At 46.7% G+C, this 13,395-nt stretch overlaps 1 protein-coding gene across 1 annotated transcript in view; it reads left to right on the top strand.

The window, feature by feature from the left end:
* The first annotated feature begins 70 nt into the window (after window positions 1-70).
* Window positions 71-13,395, top strand: part of pawr (PRKC, apoptosis, WT1, regulator) — a 60,621-nt gene continuing 47,296 nt past the window's right edge. The window contains exons 1-2 of the mRNA XM_012815447.3: window positions 71-181; window positions 571-1,308. Coding sequence (XP_012670901.1) covers window positions 730-1,308 — 579 coding nt within the window. The 5' untranslated portion in view covers window positions 71-181; window positions 571-729. The remainder of the gene's footprint in view (window positions 182-570; window positions 1,309-13,395) is intronic.

Here is a 13,395-nt window from a genome sequence, read left to right as displayed (position 1 = left end):
ATTTCGGCGTAGCCGTGTTCCCTCGTGAAACTTCGGAAACGCTCGGCACGGCCTCACAAAGCACGGGAGAGGGGCAGAGCACTGTTCTCGAGCTCGCGTGTGACTAATGTAGTTGGCCAGTGAGTTCTCTTTACTCCTCCGGACAGATCCTGAGAAACCGACAGCGCTGCTGAAAGCACAGGTGGGTTCAGCCATCAGATAATACACTAAAAACTGTTGGAATGTAGGTTACGTTTATTTAACTGACATTTGTTTTTGAAAATGTGTGTTGTGAGTCAAGTCGATTAAGTTGGAAAAGTAAACTTCCTTATCATGTCAGCAAAAGGTAAGCTAGGCTATGTTGGATAGGTTTTTAGCGCAACAGGTCAAACTACCATGGTGTTCCACAGCTTTGGGTGACACCCGCAGCAGAACAGTCTTGAATTAAAAACATGGAATTGCCATTTGAATATATATATATGGAGAAAATTACGCATAAATGTATGTTCACTAAGTCAATTCGACATGGGTCTTATTTCATTCAAATATTTAAAATCGCATTAACGTGTAACGTGTTTGTTTCATACCCAGACCAACTCCTACAAGCCTACTTGGGAGGAATGCAGTGTGATTGCCGGGAATAGGTTTCCCTGCGTTCAAACGGAAGCTACAATTATTCAACAAGTGGCGTGGTTTACAAGTATAAGTTAAGTGAAGTGAAGACAACACGGCACAACGACAGAAGGAGACATGGCAACTGGCGGGTTCAGATCAAATGCAACAACGGACTTTCTCGAGGAGTGGAAGGCAAAACGTGAGAAGATGAGAGCAAAAATGCTTGGGGACATAGCAGCAGCCACAGGCGTGTGCGCTGGCAGTGGAACAGGCTCTGCTTCCCTGGGGGCCAACAGTAATAAAAGTGAGACGCGCAGCGCGGCACCAACTACCGAGTTGAACAACAACGGCAATCCGGATCGTGGCAGCTCCACGTCTGTGAATTGTGTCTCAGCCTACCCTATGGCCCGGTCGTCCTCATCCTCCGCACTTAGGAGGCCCGACGATGACCCACACCTGACACCAGCCGCCAGGTGTGCCGATACAGGAAACCCGAAGAAAGCACCGCAGCCGGAGAAGGTGCCTGACAGCCCGCAACCAGAAGCCATCCCGACTGCTTGCGACGATAGCGATAAGGAAAGTCCATCACCCAGCAAAAGCAAAGAGAAGAAGAGCTCCGGGCCCAGCGCCAGGAAAGGCAAGGGACAGATTGAGAAAAGAAAGTTGAGAGAAAAGCGAAGGTCTACAGGTGTTGTCAGTATACCTTCCAATGAGGTGAGTAAAACTGTCTTCTATATGGTAGGCTAGTGACCTCAAGTTTTCACACCATAAATGTTTGTCTGCGTCGGGGGTTGTGTAACATGTCTGGGCGTAGTGTTGCAAGACGGGACCATTGTTAAGATGCATCAGGCCTACAGGTAGGCAACACCTGAGCGCACAGTTATTACGCAACAAGCAGCTGCAGCAGCTCATTAGGACAGTAAGGGAACGAAGTCAATACTGCTGTTAAATATAAACATGTTAAATATAAACATGTTGTCTCACACAAGCCGACCTCGGGCTGAGGCTTGATTAATGAAATTTGGACAAAGCAAAACAGTACGCTAGTTGCCCTCCTTTACCAAATAACGATGATAAATATAAAAGCCGGGAAAACAAAACTCCCATTCCACAAAACCCAGTGTGAAATCGTTCAGAAATGTACTAGCAAACACTCCACTCCCAGTGAATTGTTTATAAAGACCTTCTGTCTGGCACCGAAATGAAAACAAGTCTTCATCACTATGCTGGAAATGTGCGCAGCGTGCAGTGTTGTTATTGCAGTTAAATCATGTCACAGCGTCCGTGAATCGGATTAAAAGAACAGACGCTGATGAGAACATGCTGTTGCAGCCGTTGCGGCCTGCCAGCGCACGCATTCAAGTATGGCCTCTGTCACTGTTATAGAACACACACTTCCCAAAACCCAATTGGTTGCAGGAAGGAATGCTGTTCATGGGGTTTATGGTATGGAGACTGGCTTCTTCTGTCAGCCTCCCAGCAAATGTTGCCCTCTAGGTAGTTGGTCTTGGAGGCTGACCAGTGTCTTAGTTGGCTCAGAACATCCTGTCATTATGCTCTCCTCTCTGCCAGAGTTAAGTAGTTTGGGAACTGGTCGGGGGCCAAGCGTTAATGTTTTTTTTTTTTAAGTGTGTGAGGGACCATGCCAGATATTCACATCCATGCTTTATGGTTTTGCTGGGCTCATAACCGCAGAAAAATGTAAATTGGCCAATTTCTGGGGCAACATATTCATTGCTTTTGTCAAATTTTCTCTTTGCCTGCTGGCAAAATGAGGGGCATGACGGAATGGATGAGGAATGTTGATTGAAAAGTGCACAAGAAATATGATAAGCTATCACACAGGAGGATGCTGAGAAGCTGCTTGACTTTGCTTATCACAACGCTGCTTTAACAGTCTTCTTCTCTGACATTCTTGGATGGTGTTTGTTTTCTATGGTGTCTGATTGAGGACAGAGGAGGATGTATGATGTCTGTGGTCCGTAGTGACTTCTGACCCCTAAATGACAGAAAAATGCTGAACAGTGGAGGGGTTTGACTTTGTGTGTTGTGGGGGGGGGGGGGGGGAGCAGGGAGCAGGGCAGGTTCCTCCAGGCCTTGAGCAAGAGATGGTGTGAAGATAACTGAAAGAATGGTGCAGGACCCTAATGTTTGTTGTGTGTGTGTGTGTGTTTGTGTGCGGATGTGCTCACAATGTTGTGTCTGAAGGTGTCCCTTGGAACTGTTGAGGTTCTGATTTATGACCATAGTGTTTTCTCTTTCTGAATGCTTAGCCTGTGAATTATGGGCACCTGGTGGTGAAAATGGCCTCTAAGACTGATTCACTTTCTAATGCGTAATTTTTTTTGGTTGTGCCCAATAGCATAACTAGTAAATAAACTGGAATCCATTTTAGTTATCCTGTGATCAGTGGCCCCAAACATACCCTTTTCCTCTCAGTTGCTGGGCAATGGTAAACACCCGTAGATGCCACAAGGAATGTTCAAAGTTCAAAGTTGTAGGCCCTACACTTGCTTTAGCCTGGGTCCAGTGGTTTTTCTTTTCAATTCCTCTGATAGGGAAGTGCAAACTGCCTATTGAAGTGTGTTTCTCCCCCCAAAGTTCCTAGTAATGTCTTTCGCTACATGGGCACCAGCATGTAGTAATGGAGTTTATTTTCTTTCAGAGCTGTTGGACCAACCAAAGCGCTCATAAATGGCTAGCCCATTGTTTGACAGTTGTCTTTATCTCAACGTGTTCATGACCCATTTTGTAGATAAAGTAGGATGTGTTTGGCATCCCCCCACTTAAGGCTCCCGGGCCAGAACAAACAGGCTTAGGTGACAAGCAGGGAGAAGAAGCTGTTGAGTTCGAATGCCGAGCTCTATGTACTGTCAAGAGTAGAAAGTGGCCACTCGCTAACTCAACATATTTTGAGGAACGGGAGAAAGCGCAAGACAAATCATATCTGGGTCCAGTTATTCTCTACAGGGGGTTGTTTGAATTCTCTTTTGACTTTCTTTTTTTTTCCTGTTCCATTTTCAGTGGTGATGTGGTATTCCTTTACCACATGTTATGATTGTACAGACTTGGATAGCTCGTTTATCAGAAGAACAGGACATTGAGAGAAATGTTGGCATGGCTCTCGAACCGAGTGTTTCCTTTATGAGGTTTTTTGCGAGTTCTTCTGCAGCTAGGGTATTTGTTTACAGGAGTCTCAATAGAGTGCGCAGCAGCGTGGAAAAAAAAAAGACAAAAAGGACAAGCTTGGGTTTGAAGAGCTGGATGAGTAGTGCCAGGAACCCCTTCAGTGGCGGGCGGGGTGGACGCCACACAGGAGATGGGCTGTGATATGTCAGCAGCGGCATTTAAAAGCGATAAATGCCATCATCACTGTGTTACCGTAAACACTACGAGGAGGAGCCCTTTACAAAGGGCAGCTGTTCGACTGTGGGAAAGAAAGGTGCCCCATAGAGAGGAACACGTATCCCAGCATCCTCTCGCCTTCCACTTTCAGGGATGGGCAGCCATGTGTAGAACTGCTCTACACGCCCCTGACTACCTGAGGCTGGTGTCATGGCGAATCGCACTCAGCGTGATATGGAGTGCATGTTCTGTGAAGATGTCCGAGCATTTGTTTAGTTTTTTTTTTAAAACAAGTTTTTTAGTCAAGTGTGGATAACAAGCACAGGAATCTTACTCAGGCAAGTTTAACATCTTAACCCCCAAGAAGAATTCCACTTCGCTGACAGCTAAAACTGGCTGTTTGAAATTGTACCAGCCTGAAAAGGGAGGTTTACATGCCTTTCTGTCAATCTTTGTTAGTAAATGAAGCAGTTATTGATGTTGAATTATAGACAAACTCGCTGGGTGGAGAGGGTTTGACGTGTGTGTTTGTGTTTGGTTAAACTATTACACATCACTGCAAATACCTCAAGGGTTTAGTCATTAGACGTTTATTTGCGCAGGTTCTTTTTTTTGTTCTTGTTCTCAGAACACAACAGGAATTTATGAAGCTCCACGTTACTCTGTTCCAAGTTGTAGCCCAAACAACTAAGCAATGCCTGAGGAATGTCTTTCGCTTTGTAACCCCCCCCCCCCCCCCCCCCCGGCTTATTGTCCATTACTTAATGAGGGTTGAGTGAAAAAGAAGTGCATGTTACAGGAACAGAGGAATTCTGTGTTTTGTCTGGGAGTTTCGGGAATGCCAGAAGCAGGGAGGGGGGGTCAAGCCTTAGAAAGTGTTCATGTAGGCCTCTCGCCCCTTCCATGAAAAATCTTTTAGCACACCGTAAAACATGGCCCCCTCTCTAATGGGCTTAGCATGGGGATTTTAGGTCGTTTCTCCAGGGCACTGCATAAATGTCCAACTTCAGTAAAACCCCTTCTTGATGGGTGAGGTGTAAGGCCATGCTCAATAGTCACTGTGCAAATCACTGAAAGAAACAGACAGGCAGATGAGACAAGGCTGGCAGGGAATATCGAGGCAGAAATCATTAGCACCAATGCTCTGAATATCGGGTGATGTGTACCAAACCATGAAGGAGAACCATTACTGATTGGGGTCTAATAAGCTGATACGCTCCCAGATCTTGTTTTAAACAGGTGTACTGTCTTGGTGCATCAGTGTGAGTGAAGCATGGAGTGATATGCAAACACCTGACAATGAAAGTGTTGCGTGGTTATGTAACTTATCTCTCATGCTGTGTCAAACACCCCTGTATGTTAGTAAGATTGTTAGTCACTCCTTGGGGGTGGGGTGGGGTGGGGTGGATAGGTTCTGTGTGGAAGAATGGAATGTTCCCTAATAAAGCTCTCAGAGAATGCACAGTCACTTTCACTCGGCTCTGCAATGTGAACGCTCCCTGACAGGCATGCGCTAGAAATGAGAAAGCACTTGCTTTTCTCTCTCTCTCTCTCTCTCTCTCATGGTGTTACACTCTGTCCCTGACAGGCAGAAATGAGAAAGAACTTGCTTTTCTCTCAAGGTGTATCGCTCGCTCTCTCTCTCTCTGCTTCCAGACGAACTGTCAGTGGACAGTGGGCCACTAGAAACAGCCCTATACAACTCCAGTATGTTTGTGTTTGGCCGGAGCTTTCTGTTTGCGTGAGAAATAACGCGGCGCCATGTCACCGCTGGAGTTGTCACTCATTAACCGCTAGAACCACGTGCAAGAGACAAGAGGGCATGGAGATCGGGTTGACCCGGTGACCTCTCCTGGTTTTTTTTGTGGGGGGGGGGGGGGGGGGGGGTGTTGCTGAGTGAAAGGTTGGAGTTTGATCTGTGTTTTGGAGTCACGTCAATGAAGGGGCTGAAAGAGGGATGGACTGAACAAAGGCACATTTGTTCAGGTGGAGAAGGACGGAGTGACTGTCTATGAATTCATAACCATCCCCGACTGTGTCTCTCAGCTGATAAGCGTCGAGTTTCAGGTTCCTGCTGTTCAGTCAAAGTAGGTTAGCATTAGCTTTCTCACTCCACTCGTTTCACAGAGGAGTTCTACAGTACTTGTTGGAGCGAATTAGGAGAGAAAAGGGAGAGTGGGCGAACCACTGACAACGTGAGTGAAACAGGAAGGATTTTGGCCCGTGTGTGTGTGTGTGCATGCTGATCTGCTCTGGGAGCCGAGTGTAAATGTAACTCGTTTGTCGGACATTCCTGCTGGTTTGGCTGTGTCGGGGGATTTCTGAGTCAGCGTTAATCAGGCCACTCTGCGTGATTAGGCTTTCGGGGTCTGTCTGTTTATATTCACTGCAGTAGAATAATGCAGGCTTGGTCTCACTCTCTCTCACTCTCTCTCTCTATCGCTCTCGTGTCTCTTTCTATTCCTTTGTTTCTGTTTCATTCTGCCTTCGTTTTTCATCCTTACACACTTTTTGTGTACACTCTCCTGTCTTTGGCTTTCTGTTAATGTTTTGTCACCCTTATGTTTTTACATATTTTCTCTTCATCCTTCTGTTTCTCCCTCTTTCTTCGTCTTTGTCTGTCTCACTCTATCCTCTTGAGTACAGCCCTCGGGAAACAGAGCAGGTCTCGACTCAAAATGCGGACAGGTCAGATTTTGCGTCGGCACGGTTGACCTCACCAAAAACCCTCCAAACTGCTCCTTTCAGCAGCTGGGAGAATGCAAGCCTGGGTCACTTCCTCCTTAACCTCACGTCGTCATGGATATCTCTCAGACTTTGCTCCCTGGCAGAACAGGCCGCGGTGAACGTGGCGACAGGTACACGCAGGCATGAAGGAGAGAACGACAGTGCCATAAGACAAAAGACTGCCACTCTTCACGCCTGGCCTCACCTCACGCCAGAGATGGGGATCGAGTGGGTCCTGAGCTCCATGGTAACGGGGTACCAGCCCTCAGGAATTCGGTTGTGCACAGGTTGCCCCCGATGCCCCCCCCCATATGCCTCTCTTGGGTGTTTGCCATTCCTGTGCATGCCTCAGGATTTAAGCCAGGCTTTAAGTCATTAAAGACACGTTTGTTTTGCCTGCGCACAGCCCAAGAAACTAATATGATTCGTTTGGAGGGGAGGAGAGGAGGTGGGGGTCAGAGCATGAAGAATGTGAGGCATTAAGGGTCTGATGTACATCATCATTCTAGGGGCAAGTTGCAGCACTGTACTGATCAGAGTCAGATTGTGCTGACCAGAATGGGTTTTGATCTCCAGCTTACATTTACATTTTACATTTAGTCATTTAGCAGACGCTTTTATCCAAAGCGACTTACATATGTGTGACTTACAATGCATACACATTTTACATTTTACATTTACACTGATGGCACACTGCACATCAGGAGCAATTAGGGGTTCAGTGTCTTGCTCAAGGACGCTTCGACAGGGAATCGAACTAGCAACCTTCTGATTACTAAACGACTTCTCTACCACTGTACCACTGTCGCTCCAGCTATTGTAGGCACGCTCATGAAAAGGGACACGAGAAGCAAGTGAAGCGGCAACTGTGTGTGTGTGTGTGTGTGTGTGTTTGGGTATTTGGGGGGGGGGGGGGGGGGGGGTTATAGGGGGAATGTGACCACTAAGCACAAAAAGAATGGAATAATAATTTTGGCCCAAATAAGCCACAGTCACGAAGCCCCTGATCTGTAAGCTGTGCTGCCCAAGATCTACAGCTCTTTGGGGCAATTGTAAAGGAATGCCCACACACTAAGAGATGCTCTTTGAAGTAGTAACCTCAACAATCTGTGTGTGTGTGTGTGTGTGTGTGTGTGTGTTCCTCCTCACCCAGACCTGTGAGCCCAGCTTGAATGATGTCCCATGGGGGTGTCTGCGGGGGGAAAGGTCTGAATCGCCCCCCCCCTCCCTCTCTCTGTCCTCTCTCGCCTTCCTTCTTTCCCTCCCACCTCCTCGTACCGCGCCCCTCCATCAGGTCCGGGGCTTGTCTTCAGACTCCAGGCTTGTGCTCCTCTGTCTGTCAAGCCCTGAGGTTCTCCGTGTGTGGCCCACTGGAGATCAGGAAGGTTCCGTGTGTGGCCCACTAGAGATCAGGGTGTGTGGAAGGGGGGTAAAGAGAGGAGGTCTCTGCTTCAACGAGCACCCAGACCAGACCAGACCAGACCATGAGTTTGAGTTTGAGTACCTCTGGGTCTGGATCATGCTGAACTGAATGCCCTCACTGTGTGCTTTTTTTTTTCTCTTCTTTTTGTCCTGAGGACGTCAGCTCTCGGTGTGACGTAAGTACCAAAGGCAATGTTCAATCAGCTGCGTGTAGTGCAGATGATGTCATGGGGAAGGTTCACATCAAGGTGGCACCCTGCTGATAGTACGTGCTGGAACCCTTCTCCGACGCTGGAAACGTTGCCCACAGAACACGCATGCTGTTGTAAAGCAAACAAGGCACCGTGGCAACGCCAGGGCAAACACAACAAACTTCACTGCCCCGTGCCACTGAGGAATCTTGACAATGTGGACACACCCTGAGCTCAGCTCTCATCAGCCGGATACGCACCACCAAACAACAGCAGTTATATGCCTGGATCATGGATGAGGCATACGGCTGCAAAAAAAGGATGTTGATTTTGGCATTTTATTAACTATAAAGCATGATTATCATCCAATTCGCACACAATAGACAAACATGGTCTGCATGAATTGATAAGTCCCTTATAGTTGTACTTTTTGTGTCTTCATCGGATATGATATCCACTATCCATGGTCAAGTACGTTTTTCAACCTTTGTTATTGGAAACTAGAAGAGCGTTTCTTAGCAGGAGAAAGCATCAACCACATAAACCAAGAGCTAGCCAGACTAGCATATACTACCTTTTTAAAGGTCACTCAAATATTTAGTTCACTGACAATTCCAGAATACTATTCATGTATAATTCTCTTTGGGTTATGCTACAGCTTTGATTGATGTAATGACTGGCATGGCCGTTCCATAAAATGATTTTCTGTTTAAGCCGTCCGGTCTCACACAACTCCTGTTAAGCTTCAGCACACACACAACCGCCCGAACAACTTTCTGACCCACTTTCGTTTTCCAATGATTTTATTTGAACTTTCACCTACCTATGTGCACGGACACGCAGTTCATTTGACTATTGAGCCGTCAGGGGCCTCGTACGAGCGAGCTTCTGATTTCCTGACGGCAGGCCTAATTACGAAGCGTTAACTGGGAAGTGGCTTCATATCTGGCCTTGATAGATGACGCACAACAGGGAGGATGTGTTCCAGGGACAGAGAGAAAGAGAGAGAGAGAGAGAGAGGCCGGAGCCACTGTGTGAGTGGCCTCGTCTGACCCACAGTGTTGTGTGAATCTGTGTCATGTTTCAGGGCAGTGTTTGCGAGGGCACAGAGTGGTCACTGTATCGCAGTTGGTTGGGCATGGCACAAACTGTGGCAAGCGTATGGACTCATTTTCCAGTAGGCACAAATGCTGATAAAATTCTACAACTTCCCATGTGTAAAATGAATACAAAACTCCACCGCAGAATCTCAATTGCAACTGCAGAAGTGTATGTGTGTGTGTGTTTGTGTTTTGTGAAGGGGGTGTGTGTGTTTGTGTTTGTGAAGGGTATGTGTGCTTGTGTGTGTGTGTGTTTCTTTGTTGCTGTTATGGTGGTATTAGGAGAAAGCGTTTCCACTATCTCATCTTCTCTGACATCAAGTGAAGACAATAGGCTCTTCCTTCCTCCACTTCGGACCTCAGGTCTCATGCCAAAGTGAATGAGGTAGCACAGCAATGCTGGTCACCCCTCAGATGTCACCTTCATGTGATGGCTGTTTGCTTACAGCTTTTTACTGCGTGAATACATGTTCAATGAACACACATTGGAGGTATCTCACAGAAGCAGAATTCCATCGTTAGGCGTGGGACTAAATGGAGTATAATCAGGGCTGTAGTGGTAAAATTAGAGGTGGGTAAACTATGAATTTTGTGATATGACAGACCTCGACACGAAGCAACGCAACACAAAGCGTCGCGACTCTGTAAGGCTGTCCTGGCTATATTCCATTATGTTATCAGTTAAAGTCATATTTAATCAATGACAGTGAATAGATGTGTTGTCACAAACTGGGTTGAGCGCATGCGTAGAACCTACTTAGTCTTGCTGATCTGACATAAAACCGCAGTGAAAAAACACGGAGAGGAGGCAAACAGTACCTCTGCCTCACCGGTCGGGTTTATGCTTGTTCTGCTGTTGCTTTTCTTCTACACTTGTATTTGACCTTTACCGCGAAAATGGAGGATTATATATCTAAGCTAAAACATTTCACTTAGCAATTCACTTAGCTATGTCCAACTGGCTTGCAAAGAATCTGTCTACAATTTTCAAATCATTAGCCTAATCTACAGCGATATGCGTGAGGATAATTACGCATGCATCTTCAAATGCTGAAAGAATTTACATTTTACTAGGCCTATAAAACCTAAGATGGGACCGGAAAGGCTGGCTTGTTACCTGCGTCATCGTATTTGCAAGCACGTTATTAATAGTTTGTCCCTGTCTTAATGCAATGCTGTCTGAACCAAAACAACGTTTAAAAACGTCAGTCTTACTTTGTACTTGAGGCCTTTTGCGGGCATCTGTGGTAGAGGGAGCACTCGATGGTTTCTTCAAAAAACGCCTGATATCCATGGCTAATTAATCCATTCCGAACAGGTAGGCAGACAGGCAGGCTAATACACAACGTGTATGTGTTTACATACTTCCTGGATCCTGATTGGTGTTGCCGCCGCAGCCAAGGCACTGATTGGAGGGTCACAGACCATAATACAGCGCAGATGAAAATGATTCAGACTACAGCGTTTATATGTCCAACAATTTGAAATTTAGGTGTATTAAAATGACACCAAATGTATTTGTGATTATTCCAACCTCAGAATACAAGGCCCAGGGAACTTTGACGTGCGTAAACGCAACTTACAGGTGCGTAAACGATGTTTAGAGGTGCGTAAACGCTATTTCCAAAATTCAATAGGTGCGTAAACGCCGTTTACGTGCGTTTACCCTCCACTACAGCCCTGAGTATAATCAGAAGTGACACGTTTGATTTAATTCAGCGTTTATGATTTTGGGGTGTTTCCAGAGTTTACCTAGCTCACTCTGGCTAACTCTACAATTGTGTTTTGGTGAGACAGTCTTTGGGAGGGTGTCACAGCCTCCCTGTGTAGTGGTGAAGCCATTAGCTGAGCTCTGCAGATGGGTCCACAGCTCTCTGCTGATAGATGGGACCACACACACACACACACACACACACACACACACAGCAGATGGGTCCCGCTCACAGTGCTACTGCACATTGCTCTGGGAGAGTCAATCGTACTGTTTGTTTTGCACAGGTGTTGTTAAAAGTACCATGCAGGGAATCCCCAATCCCTCCCACTGGTGACATGAGACTATTATTCGGGAAACCAATCTAACTTTTAATTGGCCATCTTGCTGTCATACAATGTCAGCCCTCACTCCCCGCCCCCACCCCCAGCCCTTATCAGTATTCCTCTCTGCTCTCCCCTCTCCTTTTAAAGGTGGCTGCACCCTCAGTGCAGGCTTAATTGGCTTCCTTACATAGCTGTCACCCTGAGACGCCCAGCTTTGTTGACTGGTGCTGAAGTTTCGGTCAGGGAGACTTTGGTTTTCCTTTAATCTGTCGCCGTACACGCCTTTGCCTTATCCCACCCTTGCCTTAACACGGGGAGCCAAATGGCAATTTGGGGAGATCTGTGCAGGGTATGCCCCTACCCCCCCCCCTTCCCTCCTCCCTACTCCTCCTCTCCTCTCCTCTCCTCCATGTTTGCTGTGTCTACATTAACCTTTGCTCCTGGAGCCAGTCAGCCCTATTTAAAGTTGCATGACCAGCAAAACGGCTCGCTTTTGCGTGACCGATTGGATTTGCGTTCTCCAGACACCCTCATTGATTGCGAGTGCACTCTCCTGCATTCCTCTGCTGCTACCCCCCCCACCCCCACCTCCCTGCCCTCTTCTCAGCTCTACCCTTTCTTCTCCTCTTTTCCCTCTCTGTCCTCCTCTTCCTCCTCTTTTTGTCATGCTCAGCCTGCTTGTGGGATTTGAACCCCGGCGTGGTATTTAGCCTTTGGGTTCACATAATTTATTCACGCGTGAAGCTGGCTCCGCACTCTCTTTTTTCCACCCTTTCACTGTTTTTCTCTTTCCCTTCCTCCCCCCCCCTCCTCTTCTCCTGATTTGAAAAGGACAGTCCTTTTGGGTAGCTCATCTGCAAGGCATTAGCCGGGGATGTGCTACAGCCTTCGTTGTCCTCATGATGGCGGTTTGTTTACCAGCAGATAAAGAGCGTTTCCACCCTCTTTGTGTGGCTCTTGCACATAAGTAAACATGAGCCGAGTGCCTCTGTGGCGCTTCACTCTGGACAAAAAGGTTTGGGCCCCTTTTCGAATAGTCTTTTTTTGGCCGAGGAAGGTTTCTAAGTGGCAGTCATGATAAGCCATGAGCTGGTCGAATTCTCTAAATGCTTAGGAGGGGAGCTGCAATGCTTCCTTTCGCAATACCCTTTTGCATAGGGTACGCTGTTGCATTCTTTACAAAAGGAGAGGAATTGGCACCGACCCACAATTCTTTGCAATATGAACAACCCAGTCAATAACCGATCAACGTGACTCACATCAATAACATCCGCCTTTGCATAATTAGTAGCCTAGTATACGTGCAGTTGGATTATCTTAGCACTGCATAGCACTCCATAGCACTTCAGATACATTTCTGCTTCACATCTGTTCTTGACCTCATGGCATTTTGTTTTGATGTCAAGGAAAAGTGGTTAAGGAAAAGACGATAAGACAGACTCTCCGACTGCAGCCTTGGTCTTTTGGTTGGTGACAAATGCCACTGAACTACCACATCAGCTGTCCCTCGAAAAAGAGATTCTGTCCTGCCTATCAGGATGGAAGTACATATAAACAGATAGAGATGGAAAGGGGAGAGAGAGAGAGAGAGAGAGAGAGAGAGAGATAAAGATTGAAGGTTTTACCTTCAATTTGTTTTACGTATGGTGTTCACTGATTTAAAAAAATGAAAGCCTCCAACGTAATGCTTGCCAGGTGGCTCTGAGTGGCATTTAAGCAGACTAAAATGTCTCTGGGATGTGCTTGTGTGCTGGTGATTACCTTGCGTTTGGAGTTCACCTTGGCCCATTTACATTGTTTATAGTGAAAATGAACGCTTTTCCTGTTTGGAATGTCCTCATGCAGCACACTAACAGCGTGACATTGGCCCATAAACATGTGGTTAGCATACAGGGCCTGGGCATACGCCCAAATTAGCCTTGTTTTACTACTGCAGACTAGAATGTTTTTAGAGAGTAAAACTAACGCAGTACATTATC

Source organism: Clupea harengus, chromosome 16 (assembly GCF_900700415.2).
Source record: "Clupea harengus chromosome 16, Ch_v2.0.2, whole genome shotgun sequence".
In the NCBI taxonomy this organism is placed as follows: domain Eukaryota; kingdom Metazoa; phylum Chordata; class Actinopteri; order Clupeiformes; family Clupeidae; genus Clupea; species Clupea harengus.
Note: the sequence above shows the minus strand (reverse complement) of the source record. Positions and strands in the feature narration are given on the sequence as shown.